This window comes from Spodoptera frugiperda, chromosome 20 (genome assembly GCF_023101765.2).
Source record: "Spodoptera frugiperda isolate SF20-4 chromosome 20, AGI-APGP_CSIRO_Sfru_2.0, whole genome shotgun sequence".
Taxonomy (NCBI): domain Eukaryota; kingdom Metazoa; phylum Arthropoda; class Insecta; order Lepidoptera; family Noctuidae; genus Spodoptera; species Spodoptera frugiperda.
In genome coordinates, this window is record NC_064231.1 from 1,351,895 (window position 1) to 1,371,061 (window position 19,167).

General features: G+C 35.2%; 1 protein-coding gene across 3 annotated transcripts in view; it reads right to left on the minus strand.

Moving 5' to 3' along the window:
- LOC118262119 (dedicator of cytokinesis protein 4) overlaps positions 1-19,167 on the minus strand; it is a 68,290-nt gene that overhangs the window by 22,863 nt on the left and 26,260 nt on the right. For all 3 annotated transcript variants that reach the window (XM_035573261.2, XM_035573262.2, XM_050701428.1), the window contains exons 5-9: positions 13,773-13,887; positions 6,256-6,543; positions 4,219-4,431; positions 3,828-3,927; positions 589-824 (exon numbers count right to left, since the gene is read on the minus strand). In XM_035573261.2, the coding sequence (XP_035429154.2) occupies positions 589-824; positions 3,828-3,927; positions 4,219-4,431; positions 6,256-6,543; positions 13,773-13,887 (952 nt within the window). The remainder of the gene's footprint in view (positions 1-588; positions 825-3,827; positions 3,928-4,218; positions 4,432-6,255; positions 6,544-13,772; positions 13,888-19,167) is intronic.

Sequence of the window (19,167 nt, forward strand, 5' to 3'; positions counted from 1 at the left end):
AAAAAATGTAGAATGATGCCAATAATAAATAAATGATATATAAAGTATGTAATTAATTTCTAAAAATAATACAGTTCTACTGAAGCATTACAATTATTATTCTCACGTTTCATGATGTAACACTAAAATCTTTGATGCAGTTGCTTTACTTCGCTTGTTGAATAACAGATGGCGCTGACAGTCAGAATGCATTGAACAAATTAATAAAAGCACTACGTTGGTGAACTCGTTTGGTGTGATTTTCAAACAAATGGCTTTCTAATCAGCGATAACAGTTAATATGAAATTGAAAACTCTATTAACCTCAGTTGATTAGCGAAGTAAACACAAAAGCTTTTGACCGATAACTGGGAAAATCAATTTAGTCAAGTTTGTAATCATACTCCAACCGTTAGGTATTTAGAAATTTTATAGAACAACAACTAAATACTAATGTTAGTACATTCCTGTTAGTACAGGAAGGAAACATAACTAACAGACTATAATGTCACGATATGCAAAGAACATTAAACCCTAACAAAGAAACGTTAAGGTCTAAAATACCATATACAGATACCAAGAAGTACCTATATAGCAAAAAGAACTTACATTAATAACCTGTCCAGTACTATCATGTACGGTGACAGTGGCTAGAACATTCTTCGCGGTACTTTTTCCACCTCGTTCGAACTCTGCTTTCTCCAACGTCAGGTAGAGGTCGTTGCGAACGTCGCCCGGCATGATGACGTCAGGGAAACCACGTTTAGCAGTCACGGTGGCTCCGGAACTAACTGCTTCTGATATGCTCCCCGCGTTTGACAAGAGACGCAGGGCCACTACTATGCCTGTAAAGAATTGGGTAGATAATAAGTCAATTATTAGTTTTGAATATATATAGTTTAAATGTTTTAGGTCAAATCCCGTCAACGTATTACGTTTCGTTGTGTGAGAGTATACCCTCCTTCACCATCCCCGATTCCCCAACAACTCTTAATGTTTTAACCCCAAAAAGACCGGCAACACACTTGGAACGGCAACACCTCTGATGTTTCCGCTGTTCATAGGCGGCGGCGATTGCTTACCATCAGGTGGTTCATCTGCTCGTTTACCGGCTTATAATGCCATAAAATAAAATAAAACATATTTATAAAATTCAAATTATATTTTTGTTTCATAATATCTAAGTATAGTGTGTTACAACTCATTTAAACTAATGAATAAACCGTTTGTTAATTTGTCCAATTCTGGGTCGATTTAATCTAGATTGCCATCGACACGCTAAGCTAAGAAGACGTTAATTTATTTGAACACGATTAGTTCCAGTTTTGAGATTTAAAAAATGTACTTGATTGTCCAATTCTTGAGAGAAATCATAGGTCAATTGCAATAACCGATCTTAATTCGAGATCTTTAGATCGATTTTCATTTTTGACAGAGACTCAGAGTAAATAGGTACTTTCTTAATATGTGTGCTCCATCCTCAGCCACATCTTCGCTTCGCCGTCCTGGCAGTAAGCGGGTTGATAGCCAAAGGCACGACTTATTAACGTTAAAAAACATCATCATCATCATCAGCCGAGAGACGTCGACTGCTGAACATAGGCCTCCCTCTTAGTCCTCTAAGTAGAATCGATATGAATTTAAATATTTTAAATTGAGATCGGTTATTTTAATAGGAAGTAAGCCTTACGTCTTAAAATTACTTGGTCCGTCGCGTTTATTGTTATAAAATACAACATATAAAAAGTATTACAATATTGAACAGGCAGATGTTTTTGCAAACAGGTGTACTTTCTGTTCGCCAAAAAATCTATAGGACAAACATCCGATGGCAGACGCATACAGGACATACACACCTGGCGTTTTGAAGGTCAAATAAAATTATTATTACGTATTACAAAACTTTTAAGACCCCCGCTTCTCATGCATAAGAGAGCGGTACCTTCCAACGGCAAGTACCAATGCGACTTTTCTGAGTTATACGTACTTTCTAAGATTATTTAGACACCAGTGACAAACGGTGAAGGAAAATAATGTGAGGAAAGCTGGGCTTATAATTTCTAATTACTATAAGTTTGAAATCGCATTGAGAATGCGCGGTGATTAATGCTCAAACCTTCTCCATGCGAGAAGATACTTTGGTCAGCAGTGGCTACTAATAGGTTGTTGATGTGTTGTGATGCGATTACAAAACTTATTTGATTTCTTCATAAAAATAAAAATGCATTATACGTCATTTGTAAATAAATATAGCTGCAAGAATACCGTAGCATGAATATATTATGTAAATCAAGATTTATGTGCATAAATACTGTTGTATTTAATGAGCAATGTAAAATAAATTGTCGTTTTCCTGCAATCATTTGATGATGTTATCTTGTGTTTAATTTGTCCATTGATACGTTTAGTAAGGGGGACACAAGTGTTTAACATTAAGTGACCGCACATGCTATGTCCAATTTCCATACTTTGAAACGGTAATTCGTTTTGGAGTATGCATGTATGTAATTAGGCTTCAGAAATGATGTTTCTGTTTGAATTAGTGCTTTAAAGTACTAGTTTTAATGGTTAAATTAGGTGATTGTTTATTTTCAATGAGTGACGCCAACATTTAACAAGACCCAATAATACCAGGGGGCTTACTTTAGAATCAGATCTTTTATTAGAACTTATGACGGGATATTTACTATGTTTATTAATTTTCATGAGCCCCGGTACATGGTAAATATCCCGTCATAAGTTCTAATAATAGTGTTAGTGACCATGTCAGTTTAAAAACTTAAATCAGACTCTTACTGACTAAAAACCACCCCGATCCTACTCCTGCTTTTTGAGCCAGAGCCCCGGTAACCAGCTAAGTAGTCCGCAGCTCCGATTTAAAAGGACCTTGGACTAAACAAGGGATCCAATCTAAAACAGTATGCTATATAGTCGTACTCTCATCCAACAAGACTCACTACTTAATGTTAGCTTTCCGAAACCGTTTAATCGTTGACACAGCAAACATCAATACTAAGACAGTTTACAAAGTCTAGCACAAAGTCTAAGCTAATAGATATGCAGTAGACATTCTCTTGTTTTCCCAGAACAGGTATCAGACAGGTTCTCGACATGAGCAGCGTTATCTAATGCTTGCAATTTATTCCGTGACATAATCTTATGTGACTAGATTAGCGAATCTCTTAGCTGTAAGCTTTTAAGAGGATATATTTTTCATCTTAAGTTGTTTGTAAGTACATAATATAGTATATTACATGCTTAAGCTATTGGTAATGTGTAGAAAGAATACCTTTGTATTCAAGGCTTCTTGAGGAGAAGGGCCTGTAACCTATGTTAGCTGAAGAGTTTGAGTATTTAAGATATGTCTCTTGTAGTAGCTTTTTGGAGAGGGGGGGGGGTAAATCATCCAATGACTTCTCCCGCCTTGAGTGAGGCGAGAGGGAGTGTCAGACTTTTACTAACTAAAAACCACCCCGTTCCTACTCCTACTTTTCGAGCCGGAGCTTCGGGTCTGTGGGTCTTGCAGTGGCTGGATTTCATATATAAACCTTTTTGAATTTTTGCTGAGATAGAACAAAAACGAGCTGACGTATCGTCTGATGATAAGCGATTAGTACTGTCTATAGAAATCAGCAACACTATGGATTTGTAGATGTTTTAATAATGAGTAGGCTCTGTTCTTGTAGATTATATCGGTTCGGAACATCAGTCGTTCGGTTTCATTCACACACAACTAGAATATTAAAGGATCGGTACTTTTTTCCCTAGTTGAGTATAGGTATCGTGATTAAGTAGGTAAATATGTAGGCAATACAATAAATGTTTTTTCCTGCAATAGTATGACTTACCATAGTTGGGTTGTCCAGGTAGAATATTGCACTTGTTTGTTTGTTTCCTTATTAGCATGTCATGTAGTTGGTGGAAATCTTTCTCTTCGCATTGATACACCTATGAAAAAGCAATACAAACATTGAAATGAAAAAATACAGCTGGTAATTATAGCAATTTGATTTAACAGCAAATATTTAAAAAGTATAGGTAAACACAATGTTTGTGGACCAAATAACACAGTAATTCCATGTTAGATTCTCACATGGAACAATTTTATTTACGTGACTCGTCACACGTCGCATAGCTCATAGCCCAGTCCATGTGTCAATGCTACCTTAATACTCACTACAGTAACTACCTAACTATTTTCAAAGGCGTGACGCTATTATATAAAATTAAATCACTCACTTTAAACGTATACTCCTTCTCTCCAGGATGTTGTCCAGGTTGTCTTAAGAACTCAGCTAGAGGTAACACTCCAGCACCCAAGGGTCTTCTGGCTACCGGACCTCTTCGTTCCCCAGTCCCGCTGCCGCTGCTGCCGGCTCCAGCCCATCGCCCCACTCGTATCACCCACGCGACCAGCCATAGCTCTCGAGAGAGATCCGTCGTTGATAGGTCCTGGAAGATATGTTGATACTTTAAACTGGTTTTGGTTTTGATACCATTTTTTTTTTGTGAGGGTGCAAATCATCCTACGACTTTTTCGCCTTGGGCGAGGCGAGAGGGAGTGTCAGACTGACTAAAAACCACCCTGTTCCTACTTCTGCTTTTCGAGCCGGAGCCCCGGTTAGTTTTGATACCTATAGGGTGTATTTAAGGTGTCAATTTTTTGTACATCATAGTGTAGTTAAAATTGCAAAAAAACTTATTTGTTATATTGATTATATTCTCTGATAAGTATTAACTGCTAAATTGATAAAACGCTTAATACAAATGAAGTTAAAACCTAAATAATTTTACTGAAGAATTTTTAAATTAATCAAATACGTACTAACTGCATACAATTCCCATTTTTGTTTGCATTCTAAACTACCAGGAATAATCGATACACATTTTCCTGCTTTAATATTATTATAAAAGTCATACTAATTAAACAAACACACATAGGATATCGCCTTATCTTATACTCCGTTGCAGTATTTTTACAAAAACAGGTAAAAAGGTACGTTATGTTATCGACACCGGACCATATACCGCATTGAACCAGTTTCGGCCTTAACCTCAATGACGTCTTACAAAACTATCATATTACAATTAAAATTGTCGACGCGTAATGTTTACTTTTTAAGTACAAACAATATGGCAAAGATGTAACAATAAACCTTAGTTCATTAATGTGTAATGTCTAGTATGATTAGTTAGATAATATTTCAACATCCTTACATTATGTAACTGTTAATTGTTAAGCTACTTAAGCAGCAACTCAAAAATGGCTTTACTGATATTCATGAAATATTACAAACTACCTATATACATCTTCGAGACCATACAATCAGTATTAACGACAGAACTGCAAATTATTCATATTTACTGAAATGGATTACACGGTTGGCGCAGTGGCTGGGCAACCAGGTTCGATACTGACACAGAGCAACTCTGTGTAATCCACGAATTGTTGTTTCGTGTCTGGGTGTCACGTGTATGTGAAATTGTATGTTTGTAAACGCACCCAAGACCGAGGAGAAATTCCTAGTATGGGGCAAAGAAATAATGTCAATTTGAATAATATGGATCATTATTTCTACAACCTTATTATTTCTCCTCCAATAAAACTTTATCGAAGCGAAACTTTATCAGCAGTGGAGCGTGAAATGACCTCTGATTAATGTGTGTTTAGTTTACGATAAATATTCATAATAAAACAATTGCCATTTCACCTGAGGCTAAACGAATAAATCGGTGACCTGGAAAATATTATGCTTTTGGTATTACAACCATAGGTATATAGTTTAAAGATCACAAAGTCGGCGTACCTACTTAAACTCACAGCGATTTGTTTGCGGTTATAGAACTAGGTCGTCAAATACCTTTAAGATTAGTAAGAATAATGTTACATTAATAACATGTATTTTAAATTTTAGTTACAAGTTTTAAGAAGGTAATATCTGTCTAGTGCCTGTACACCAGACAGAAGCAAACCTTATTAGTGTACACTTACTGATGTACTACCTATTAAATAGTCATATCACTATTATTCCAAAAGCATATTGTTAATATTATAACTTTCGTGAGACATACTGATAAAGTAACTATTTCATACGAGCTCATGAATCCTCCAGCATGGCTTGAAACTAGTCGAGTTCCTCGTCCAATAGTTATGTGAGTAAGCCGAAAAACATAATCCAAAGCATATTATCGAAGACTGGTCAATAATATGAAATTCTGTTACTTTCAAAACCTGTAGTCTCATAAAATAACCTAACTTCTAAACTAAATACTTACCGCAAATAAAGTACTGTTGGCATGCAATCTATCCACGTAATTCGAGAATCCGTCTCTGGCTATTCTGATTCGGAATCTCTCTGACAAAGGTTGAGCTCGTCTTGCGTCGTGCAGCCAGAGTAGCAGTTCTGCCTCGTCACCTCCGGCAGTATGGCCAAAGTCCCTCATACTGCACATGAGGTGGTGGGATTGGACTGTGGTGGTAGATGTGGTGGAGCTGTTTGAGGTTAGCGTGCCTGAGTTGAAACTGCTGCCTGATCCGCCTGCCCGGCGAAGTGTGCCACGCCACTGGGGAATAAAGATCATTGTTAGGTTGTTGTTTTTATACAAATAAGGATTATTTTGTCACAAAGCAGAAGTAATCTTCAGTGTGATCAACGTTAACTGACATGTAATACGAAAGAGAAGAAAAGATTTATGATGGTCAGATAGGTAGGATAGTGTTAATAGAATTGTGCCTACTTTTAAGAGGGATTTATAAACTTAAGCTTCGTGTTAGTAAAGCTGTAGAAAGTTAATAAAACTATTCATAACATTCTAAATGTTATCATGTTCATACAATCAGCATCTAGTATTACAACATAAAACATAGTAAAATAATCCCACCTACAACTCATTATGAACCATTAAATTGCAAATTCAATTTAGATACCAACATTTGAATACGATGCCTAGATTAAACAGAGCATTGACCCATAAGATGACTTGTGATTCTATCTAGCTGATGCTTAGATCCAATGTCCAAGCTCAATCCACTCAAAAACATACTTTGTCGTGAGTTCATTAGGCGCACGAGTATACAAGACAAGTTTTCCTCATCCATAATAGTACAGGAACAAGTTGGAGTCTGGTTTTATGTGGAGCGACTGTCTACCATCCGCAATTATTAAGGGAACCGGGTTTGAGCACTATTGCTTTGTAAAACTGGTTACAAGTTCGAAGTTGTTATTTGTCAAAAAGCTATTTTTAATTATTAGCACAGTGTGTATCGCCTTAGCTACAGTTATATTATTCTAGGCATAGGTAGTAGATTTTTCAATAACGTTATATAGGTAGGTAGTTTTTTAAATCCCTAATTATGCCGGGCACAGTGTCTCGGGTTCGATTCCCGGGTCGTGTAAAGTATAACTGCGGTTCTTTTCATTATTTCAATAATTCTCAGTGGTACCACGGAGTCTGGTACCTCAGTGGGAATAAGCTCACACCCTATCACATGGAACTTGTAACAATAATTGTGAAAAGTGGATGTACATTGTACACTTGTACAGTGGCATTACGTGCGGTAATATGCACCTCTTCCTACCCTTTCGGGGATAAAGGGCTTGACGATAGGTATATAAATATTCCGACTCTGGTAAACAGAACACAAGTCAGCCCAGCAGATAACAGTAATTATTACTAAATTACAGTGTGTGAATAAATTCTAATTTGTTTCATATCGTTTCGGATTCCGATTTAATTCGTTTATGTCAATAGGCTCGTCAAGACAAGACTTTTGAAAGTAAACTATCCCTTCAAGCAATACAAGTAAAAGGCATGATTTAATGTGTATACTATATATCTAAGTATGTACTTAGTACATAAGATAAGCGGTACCATATGTTACTAAGTTATGAAACCCGACCTCACTTAAATCACTTAGCTACGTATCCCATAAATGGCGATGTTATATTACCTGCCTAATGGCAAGTAAGCACTGATTCGCTGACTAGTATTAAAAGAAATCGTGCCATGTAAGACATCAGCTATTCATTAAGTCTACTGAACTGTGTTTCATTAAACCTACTTGGTACTAGATACTGTCTCATACGTTGAGTAGATTCAAGTGAGTCTGTTGAGGTTAAAGTTTTAATTTTGCAAACTTATGATGATCATGATCATGGATCACAAACCAGTGACATAGCATTAGGCTTTTAGTTACTTCTTTAGCAGACTTAGGGTGATTTTGTACCAGAGAATGTGTCTCCACTGTGTGTCTACCACGTGCCATGCTACGTTGCCGTGGATGTGTTTATATTCCACGATCATATTATAGCACTTGCTCTGGTGAAAACAGACTCATCTAAGCTATGTTTTTTATATAGAAAGCTGCGTGCTATGGATGGTTTCCCTGCTCGATACATCGCATAGTTTCGTATCAGTGGAAACGGTCACATCGTTTCACAGCTTAGCTATTACATCTGCGTAGCATAGTTACATAGCAAATCTCTGGTGGAAAAGCACCTTTAATCTGTCAAATTACACATCTATATCATAGCTATCCACACGACCAGAAAGACAGTTAAAGTATTCAGGATTTTCAAAGAAAACACGGAGTTTGTACTAGTTAAGTACGCTCCGTACCTACTGTAATGGGATAAATAACAAAACTGGTGAAAAGCGGTAATTAAAAAATCCCCACAGCCTACAACTACAGCTAAAACCTTTTCCTGGAATATGTTTGTTTACGGCGTTTACACAATGATTGGTTGAATTACTTGTTTCTTATTCATTCTAGTTATGCTGAAGGTACGTAACAGTAGAACATTCATTCATTACTGAGAATATAAAATGAAGTTAATGCACAGGAAAAACGATGAACCTACGAGCATTGCCTTGTTTAAAACACTGTTTAAAGTTTTAATATACAATACATTTAAAAATTTTAAGTTTGGGATGGACCGGCTCGACTGGATATCACGGTCTCACAGATAATTGACGTGAAGCGTCTTTCGTTGTATGAGTGAAGTGACCGGAAGCCTGATTATCCCCTTCTCAATCCTCCCATACCCCGATTCGTCAACAACCCTTAAATTCCTAACCCCTAAAAGGCCGGCGCCGTACTAGTAAAGCCTCTGGTATTTCGGGTGTCCTTGGGCGGTGATTGCTTACTGGGTCTGGTCATCTGTCTGGTCGTTTGCTGGCTTCTTGCATATAAAGTCTCATGCCATTTATTATGTATCTTAAGAACGAAGATCTAAATCGAACTATAGACTTCCTAGCAACCACGATTACTACTAGATTTATACTGGATACATAATAACATATCCTTAATTAATATTTAATGCTGAAGACGTAATTAAATTCCCAGACGTGTTATAAAGTTGAACTGGTATTTATAGCAGTTACGATATTATAACAATAAATATAAGTAGGTTTTATAGTTTCCGGTGAGAAGAAAAGTATTGATATAAAAGAAGTATATTAAGTTCTCATGAAGAACGTTTACGAGTGTAAGTCGATATGCTGTTGGAATGGGATAAACATTTATGTGAATCAAGTTGCTAGGTGCCGTGTTAATGAATCCGAGCAGTTCTTTTAAATTCTTAGATTATATAGGGTTAAGGACCAAAGGTAATAAATTAGCTATTAGAGGTCCATTGTCTCTGCCTACCCCCATGGGAGACAGGCGTAAAGTTATGAATGAATGAATGAAGGACCAAAGATAGACTGAGCTGTCGATCCTTTTTTGAGGAGGGAAAATCATCGAATTAAATACTCCTCCTGCCCTAGGTGAGGCGAGAGGTAGTGTCAGACTCGTAGCGATTAAAAACCAATGTTCCACAACTTACTTCAAGCCAGAACTACGTTAATTGAGATACTTTTGCTTCGTAAATAACTTAAAAATTTAATTGAAAATATGCTAAGTATGACAACAGGCCAGGAATGTAAATATGACACAGGACTCAAAAACCCAATACACAAAACCCCCCAACACAAAACTTTACCTATATGCTATGTAGATTACTCTAAAATAGGTAAAGGTTTAAACAACAATACAATACGATGACATTAACACCAAAGAACCCACTAACTGAAGTTTAACATGTCCCTAACTTGTTTGACAGGTGACTCGATGTCGTCTGTCTCAAGTTCTCGACTTACAGTTAGTCCAATAGCAATATTTCTTGCTTTGTTGTAGAAAGAACAACGGTACTTCTGATATTACGCAGTTTTGGTCTTGTTAATTAATAAGTAAATGCTGAATTCAGATGCTATTTCATTAGAACTGAAAACGGGATATTTACCATATTTATTAGTTTTTGTGAGTTTTCGATATTCAGGCACAGTTGCAAGCGCCATTTACTTTTAAAAACTTATATCAGATGCTATTTGTTTTTCATAGAGGAATAAGGTAGTAGTTTCTTTTGACAATCAGAACAATTCAGAAAAATCTATCGGGTAACAAATTCAAATTCTTCCCAATTTGATTCTTCCTCTTTTGTTTGAGTCACAAGTCTGTTGTTTGGTGGTTAAGTCCTACTTAAATATGAACAATCAAGAACAAACATTATTATCGTATTCATAAAGACGGTTTTAAAATATCCATGTACTTTTAAATAAGTAAACTGCCCTCTAAAGTGGTCAGTGGTTTGGCACTAGGTACTTTATACTATCGTTTTCTTGAAAGCTTACTAAATAATAAACATCGACTAAAAACCACGAAAGACGTACGTTAATGAAACCACGATGAACAACTAATATTTTTATTAAACCAACTTCCTTATTGGTTAACAAGAAACACAGGGAAGGTACATCCCATACCTAAGCTACCTCGTAACTCCCACTTAAGTCTGGATCAAGTTTGTTAGGGTAAGTTTTATCGCAAATTGCTATAAATAAAATTAAACGTGTATCGCGTATCCTTGGACAGGAATAACCTGTAGGTAACCATCTGTTTATATTATTAGGTGTACTTGTTTTAATATACAGTTATGACCTTTTAATGTTATATGGGTATAATCAATTTAGTTTACTTGTTAATGAAACTCGTAGCAGTATTAAGAGATGTTAGTCGTATCGTCACACCTTTTATCCCCGAAGAGGTAGGCAGAGGTGCACATTGCGGCACTTAATGCCACTGTACATTATACACCCATTTTTTACCATTTGTGTTATAAGTCCGATGTAATTTAAAAGGGTAAACTTATTGCCATATAGTGGGCACGATTCTAGGCTCCGTGTTACTACAATGAAATTTTCGAAATACCGAAAGAAGCCCAGCAATACTTTGCTGGGCTACGAGACCCGTAACACAGAATAATAAGTAAACCCGTAGCCCCACAGTCGCACTTGCGACCACTCGACCAACGAGGCAGTTTTCGTCTGCAGTAGCTCGAGTGAGGATAGGTTTATGGTAGTTTAGTAAAAATTTAGGCATTATCCATTACAACTTTCCTTGACTAGGCATGTTGTAGGGAATAATGCAATGATTAACAAGTTTTCATTTTCCTACATAAAGTCAAGTCATTTTCAAAATAAAATACCTAATTTATTTCAATTAGATCTATATAAATTAGATAAAAGATTATATCAATCAGTTCCTTAGTAAACCTATTTGCTCGTTCCAAGTATAGGTTTCTAGATAGGTATACGATGGAACCAGAAAAAAACTCCAAGTTTACTATCAACACGCTGAAACTTGGGCAAACTTGTAAATAATTCGTAATAGGTTTCCGATATACATAAATAAATGCGTCTATACATTATGTACGTCAAACTATTGAATAGATAGCACACATAGGTCATTTATTACGCACTAACTAAGTAAAACTATATAAACAGGAAAAAAAGCCATGAATGAATACTTAAGTTAAACTAAGGAAATTTCATCTGGGTTATTCTTTAAATCATCCATGTTTATGCATAAACTAGTTACTGATGTGTCAATAGATGCCATAAGTACTATTTTTTTCCTTTAAGGATATTATTTTCTGTTGTTAAATACACTACTTTGATTTATCCTTTGGTATATAACTATAATTTGTAGGAAAACTGAGCTAGAATAGACACAAGATCGTTTCAATATTAGCAATGTATAAAAAAAGAATTCGTTTTTAAACAAAGGAATAATATTTGTATTTTGTTGTTCTTATGCAGGATTTGTTATTTAGGTACATAATTTCCATTCTTGAATTCTATCGAACATAATTATTGTAGTTACCCACTTATGGCAACATTACACTAATCAATATAGGTATTAGGTAATTATAATTAATTTGACCGCAATTAAATGCAACTGTAATATAAAAATATAGGTAAGTATTAGGTAATAATTAATTTGACCACAATTAAGCACATAAACTTGTAATACAAATATTAAATGAAACAAATCCTAAAAATATCAAGATAGACTTGTAAACATTCCATCTAACATACCAAAATGTATTTCCACTACATAGTACCTAAAAGCCAGTTTGACGAGTCATCTTATCTCACCTCAGCCTATTTATGAAATACTAGATAATGCAACGTATAATTAGGGCTTTAATCTTCACAGCTAACAGTCCCCTTCGGCGCTCTGATTGGTTGGTTTATTCGAGCTGGCCAATCAGAGTGCCGAACGTGCTGTCGTTTCGATTAATTTTAACGTAAAGCAAACTATACTAAGGGTACAGTTGTCAGCTGTGAGTCTAATAGAAACTAATAAGTAATATAATTATGTCATAAATAGTGTTCTCTCACCATTTCGATCATGGTATTTTCGATAGCCAGTTTCAAATCATAATTTATAGATATTAAGTTGGAGATTTAATACAAGTAGGTATGCAAATATTTGTGCACTTTACTTTCTTATGATCCGATGAGACGGTAATCTAATACTATCGAAGAGAGGTCCAGTTTAAATCTTACAGTTTCACGTAGTTTTCAAAGTACAAAGCGACCTTTAGCAGATTTCTGCTCTTGAAAGCTCTCGAGGCATCCATGTGACCAATAACAATCAGAAGGCCCGTAAGCTTTGTTACTAGTATAAGTAGCATAAAAAATCCTCTTGTGGTAGAAGCCACTGACCCAATGATGCATTAAAGTGAGGCTATACTGTGAAGGTTCTACGCAATGGACAATTTGTCAATAGCTCCCAAGTAACGAGTTTGTTACTTGGGCTTAACCACAACACATTTCTGAGTTTCATGTTCGTCGTTCTGTTAAACCAAACATATTAGCTTCTGATAACATGTCCATTTGTCACCTTTTATTATTTAGATTTGTTCGAACAAAAAATGTGGAATATAAAAGACGTAGGTAGGTAGTGGAGATTCATTCGTTTTTTCATCATTCCGATGAGAACAGCACCCAGATTTGTCCTTAACTTGACTAAAAATACATATCTATATTACTTGTTACCAAATATCAAGTGAGTTGAGGATAAAAGTCTTTTCAAAATAAAGGATTAGGTAGATAACGCAAAACTATTTATGTGATCTGACGTAAGTATTGTTTACAGACATTAATCTTCTCAGACGACTCCACACTCCAGAATATCGGGATTACGGTGCATCATTGAAACCTTAAAATAGTCCAGGGAAGAATGGACAGAAACAAATTTTATATCAGATTACCTAATACATACTACATACCTTCTACTTAATTATATTAATACGGCAGTCAACTAGACTTTATTAGAGAGATGGTTAAAACTTTTAAGGAGGGTTACAATGTTTCGTTGACGCAACATGGTTTCTGTGGAAGCACTAGGCATAGCAATGGACATCTTGTTGCTGGTATGATGATGAGGAAACCTATAATTGCTAACTTACCGCTGCTGCCCTTTCTGCGCTTTCAACGTGCACTCTGTATAGTTCCACGAGGCTCATATCCTCAGGATCGACCGCTTCCGCACCACGACGGGGCACCAACTCCAGCCCGAGTTTTCTATAATAAAGAAAATGTTTAAAGTGAAAATTCATTTAAAAATGTCTGCAAAATTATGAGGAAACAAACTCCCAAAACTTCATTAATCTTAAGATTTCGCTAAGCTTTGATAGTTATTAAAAGAATATTAGAAAGAAATAATAAGTAGATATATACTGTTATCTTCCTAATAAGAATTTCATCTAATCAAAGACATCGAAAATTAAAGCGGATAGAAGGACATTAAAAATGTGGTCCTTCTTGTCATACTTATGTAAATAGAACTTGGTTATAAACATGTCCAATTACATTATAGACATAACAAAAACATAGTTATAGATACAAATATAACCTTCGTAGCTATTTGACGTAACACCTACGTAAGTAATTGCAATGACTGATGAAATATAAGAAACATTTAATTGTAAACCGATTTCCTTATGAAATCCCCATACAGTATACGTGCAAAGTTGCCCGTTCAAAATGAATCACGTAAAAAGGATTCTTGTTACCGCAAAACCTGTTTACAATATAAGGACAAAATATCTTGCATAAACAAACATTTTCCTTAAAAAACTATTGAAGTATCTTGAGTTGTAGGAACGTACGTATTTGGTAAGAATCGTCTGATAGAAAGCAGTTTCTACAGCGTATAGAGTAATGCAACAACATGTGTCGCTTGCGTGCTAGCTCTGTATAAAAATCTTAATAAGTGTCCTTTACCTTTTCCGATAAACGTCATTTGGTAAAATATCAAGTAAATATTACCACAAACTGTAAAACGATAGGAAAAAGCATCTTCTAAAAATACATCAGAATTCAGACGGTAAACATTAATTAGATTAAAAGAGATCTCGACTGTCGTGCAGATAATTGAGGCGTCGGAAATTGCAAATGAATAACAATAATAATGAAATGTTCTTAAACAACCATTTTAGAATGAAGATTAGATGGACGCATAAACGGTCACGTAAGCGCCTGCGCCGTCGTAGACTGAGCTTTCAATCACTCACGCGCATTTGTGTTTGTGGCATTTGAAATGTAGCCTTATCGTCAGTGGATTAGATATTATTTTCCTACGTCTGTTTTGAAGAAAGGTTGTACTATTGTTATTTACTCCGCATATGTTTTTAAACAAATGTTCTTTACGGAATAAATTATTCTTGCCAATGTTTAATATGAAGAACAAATGGTGTCGCTTTGTATTCCACTTATTTGTTAAGTTTCAGTATAACAAAGGGACGAAAATAGCACGAATTCACAGGAAAAATAATGCCAATGACAATATTTATTGTAACGATACAATTAGACCAGCACCTATTTATTAGTAGAAATCTGTCTGCATAAAAATAATGTATTAATTTGAATATGAGTCAGATTTACCACCTCATAAGACATGACGACAGGTGGTACAGGAAATGCCAGTAAGCTTACTAAGGTTTAAGTTCAACTTCATTACATGCATACATAAAAGCTTTTATACGACGACAATCTAGTGGTATTAGGGACCCCTTTAGACCCCCATATCCCTTGGTATTCGCCATCATCCATGAAGGATTGGACCGAATCCACAAATCATTTTGTCCAATGCCTTCTCCCGCATTGGGCGAGGCGAGAGGGAATGTCAGATTCATACTGACTAAAAACCACCCCGTTCCTATTCCTGCTTTTTGAACCGAAGCTCCGGTAACCGGCTAGGCAGTCTACAGTATAAATGTATAGTGTTAAAAGATTCAAGCTGTAATTGATTGTAAAACTATTGGTTAAAAACTTGCTTTGAATATTGGTATGTACTTGTGTTCAATGAGTTTCCGTATAACACCAAAAATACTTGACATTAGCTAACGTTTATTTAATTTAAGATGACAATGACTCATCAAGTCCTCAGCTGCGACAAGATTTCCAACATTTAAATTATATTATTTCAAATTATTTTGCAATATTAATTTATTGTTTATTTTGTTAATTACAAATACCAAAGTAGGTAACTATTGTAAAATCATGACACATGTTTTGATAATTCCAAATTGTATTGTTGCATGTAGAATTAATTTGTAGGAATTCCCTTTGAACAAAAGGCGTCTGAGATTGTTTTTTGAAAAATAAGATGAGTCAAATTATTTGTTGAAGGTAAACACATGTAGAATTATTTAAAGTAGGTACTGTCCTGTACTGATATACCATAGTAAAATATACTATGTATTGTTTAGTAAAACCTAAATTCCAAGCTTATTAGCAGGCATTCTTTTAGCAGAATTGAAAAATGTACCTAATTCCCCTTTTCACACGTCAAACGCCATGAGGGTCACTGGTGACTAGCGGTAGCTATACTTCAACAGTTTTCTTTAAGCAGTCAAACACTTAAGGTTTAAGCTTTTAATATGCCTAAAGAACAAAAGTTAAGTAAAGCTGAGTTCAATCAGATGGTAGTTCAAGCGACAAAGCTTTGAATAAATTCCGAGCATCACAATGGTATAGCATCGCCACGTGGCAGTATTGCATGCCTTTGATGCGCGCGAACCGGCTCAATCGTATTCGCAAAACGTTCTCCACACGAAACACATTCCAGAACATTTCAATTTGTTTATCGCCAATAGAATATGCAATATTGTCAATATTGTAATACTGATATGCAGTATCTATCTAAAGCTAAGCAATAAAGGTAAACATCAGTTGTATATTGTCATTGCTATTGAAACCTGCTTCACATAAGTATTGATAAATTATTCATCAATTTGTATGTTACACATGAAAAAAAAAACATTTACATTCTGACGCACTGTTCGAGCAATTTGAAAGTTGACCATACAACCATATTGTAATCGTTATGTAACCGAAAAGTTCAACGTGGAACAAAGAATTGATTGGACATACTTTTACGAAGTATTTATAAAAAAAAAACAAAACCTACAAGTGCTTTGTACATTTATTTTATTGGTCGATGATAGCCTAAATAAATCCATGGTATGGGCCGTTTAATGTGCAACACAGAAAGGTCACCAAACCAGTTATTCAAGCGACATTGGCTGATGTCTGGAGGTGGTTACCGCACGCCACCCAATGCGCAAGCGACTGAGAACAGTGAGAACTCTTAAAAAAAGAACTTAAGAACTTTGCTAGGAATGTGAAGTGACGATGCTAGATATAATCACTTTAGAACATTTTATCCAAGGGATTTTATCTAAAGAAATAATTACGCCATAATTTATACCCTTTGCATACTTTTGGTATCATCTTTTGTATCAGTTCGATTGGTGGGACTAACGGTTCTTTCGCATACTTCATCGTATGGGCAGAATTCGTGTATTTGCCGATGTTTTTCTTCGAATTTAACGTTTGTGATACATACGTGGAACTGTTTTCTTTTTACACAACTGGAATATCGTTTGAATGTAGGTTCACAGGTGTGAACGTAACTATGTATGCAGACGAGGTACCTTTGTCCGATATTCCGAATGCTTGAAACTTTAAATATGGCATTCTTTGGCATGCAGTAGGTGACTTGGGAACGTACAAATACTACAACTGTGATTTTGTTGTATATGGTAATAAAATTAAGAGGAAACTACCCAAACACAACACGTTTAGAGGAAAATATGTATAAATATTACCATATTAAGAAGCTTGTTACCATCCATCATCCATTTTAATCGGTAGTATGTAGATTGTAGACGAGCCCGTCCAAAGATAGTGTGAATATCTTTTCTACTCATGGTCAACGACCAATTGACATAGCATAGCCACCTACTTAAATATTCAAAGTTGAATGACCTGTCTAATCGACGTTTGATATAAAGGCTATAAAATTATCTGGCTACCATTTACATGGTGATGACGTAGGCAATATTTCCAATATATTAGTTGAGTGACGTCACGCTTGCATATAATTTCCGAATAAGGCTGATAGAATAAGTTAATGCGCCATAATATGAGTATATATTTTGTTATTTGATGACGGTTTTACATACCAACGGTTTATGGGATAAATTGCCTATTATGGTTCACTACGAAGTAATGAAGTTGTAAATTGTAAACTTTGGTAGGTATACAAATATTGACGAGTATATTTACGTCATTTCTATACATATACGTATTGTTATTTCTAAGTGTGGGTCCCTGTTTGATATCCGCAAGGCCAAGCCAGAAGTGTCAAGTTTATTAATGTTGATGCACTTATCTACTTAGTCGTAAATAATTTGTTTTGTATTATCTTTACTTAATTACAAATTAAGTACCTTAATCATAACGTCACATCTTTTATTTCCCGAAGTTTGAGTCTAATAATATTGCATTACGGGAGAGCCTATTTTTATTTTCTTTTTAATTTTAGGGACTTTTATACTACAAATCAACCAAATATCATTCAATCAGAGCCAAATAGTTAAACATCATTCTCGCACTATCAGTACTCGGCTCATTTAGTATTTTATAGCCTATCTTCATATCGATACCTTAATTGGCAAACCAGCTAACTCCTTATGAGCAAATTTTTCAGAAAACCCTTGAAACTATCATATTTTTTGTTCCATTCGATGTTAACAAAATAAAATTTGACGACATGTGGAGTTGCCTGGTTTGCTATTAAGGTATCGATATGCTAGACACAACCCATTTATTTTCCAATCAATAAAAAACAGAACGGGAAAGCGGAACTACAACCCCATACTCAGCAGTTGCGGTTACGGCCATTTGACCAACGAGGTCTTTAATTAATTGTGTGGGGTAATATCAATTATAGCAATACGTAATTATTATTACGAAACATATTTTAGTGGTTTCAATCGTTTAATATTGCCTACATATAGCTATGGCACGTATCATCACCAAAATTAGGCTACAAAAATGCTCACAATTTAATAGGATTGGAAAATCCAGGTGCCAAAGCCAATAAATAATGCTTTGACTAGAAGAGACATATCTATTTCTTACTGTACTTACCTACATATTCATATTCTTTCTTTAATGTGGACATTAGTCACCTATTAGCAGAAGTGAGATGATGCAATAAACCCCTATTTTTGCAAGGTTAGGGTTTAAATTAGGGTGTAACCCTAACTAAACTCATTTATTCATTTGGACAAGGATTATCATACATCATATTTATTTTTATACAGATTTATAAATGAATCTAAATAAAGCTAAAATTGTTCATTATTAAATCAAACACTGTGATTTTATTAGAAACCATCAACATTTTACATACCAAGCAAGATGCGTAAAGGAATTTCATTATAATTCTACGAGCGTTTTTTTTTAATAAATTCCTAGCACAGACTTGAATCAGTGTTTCTCTCGCAGCCG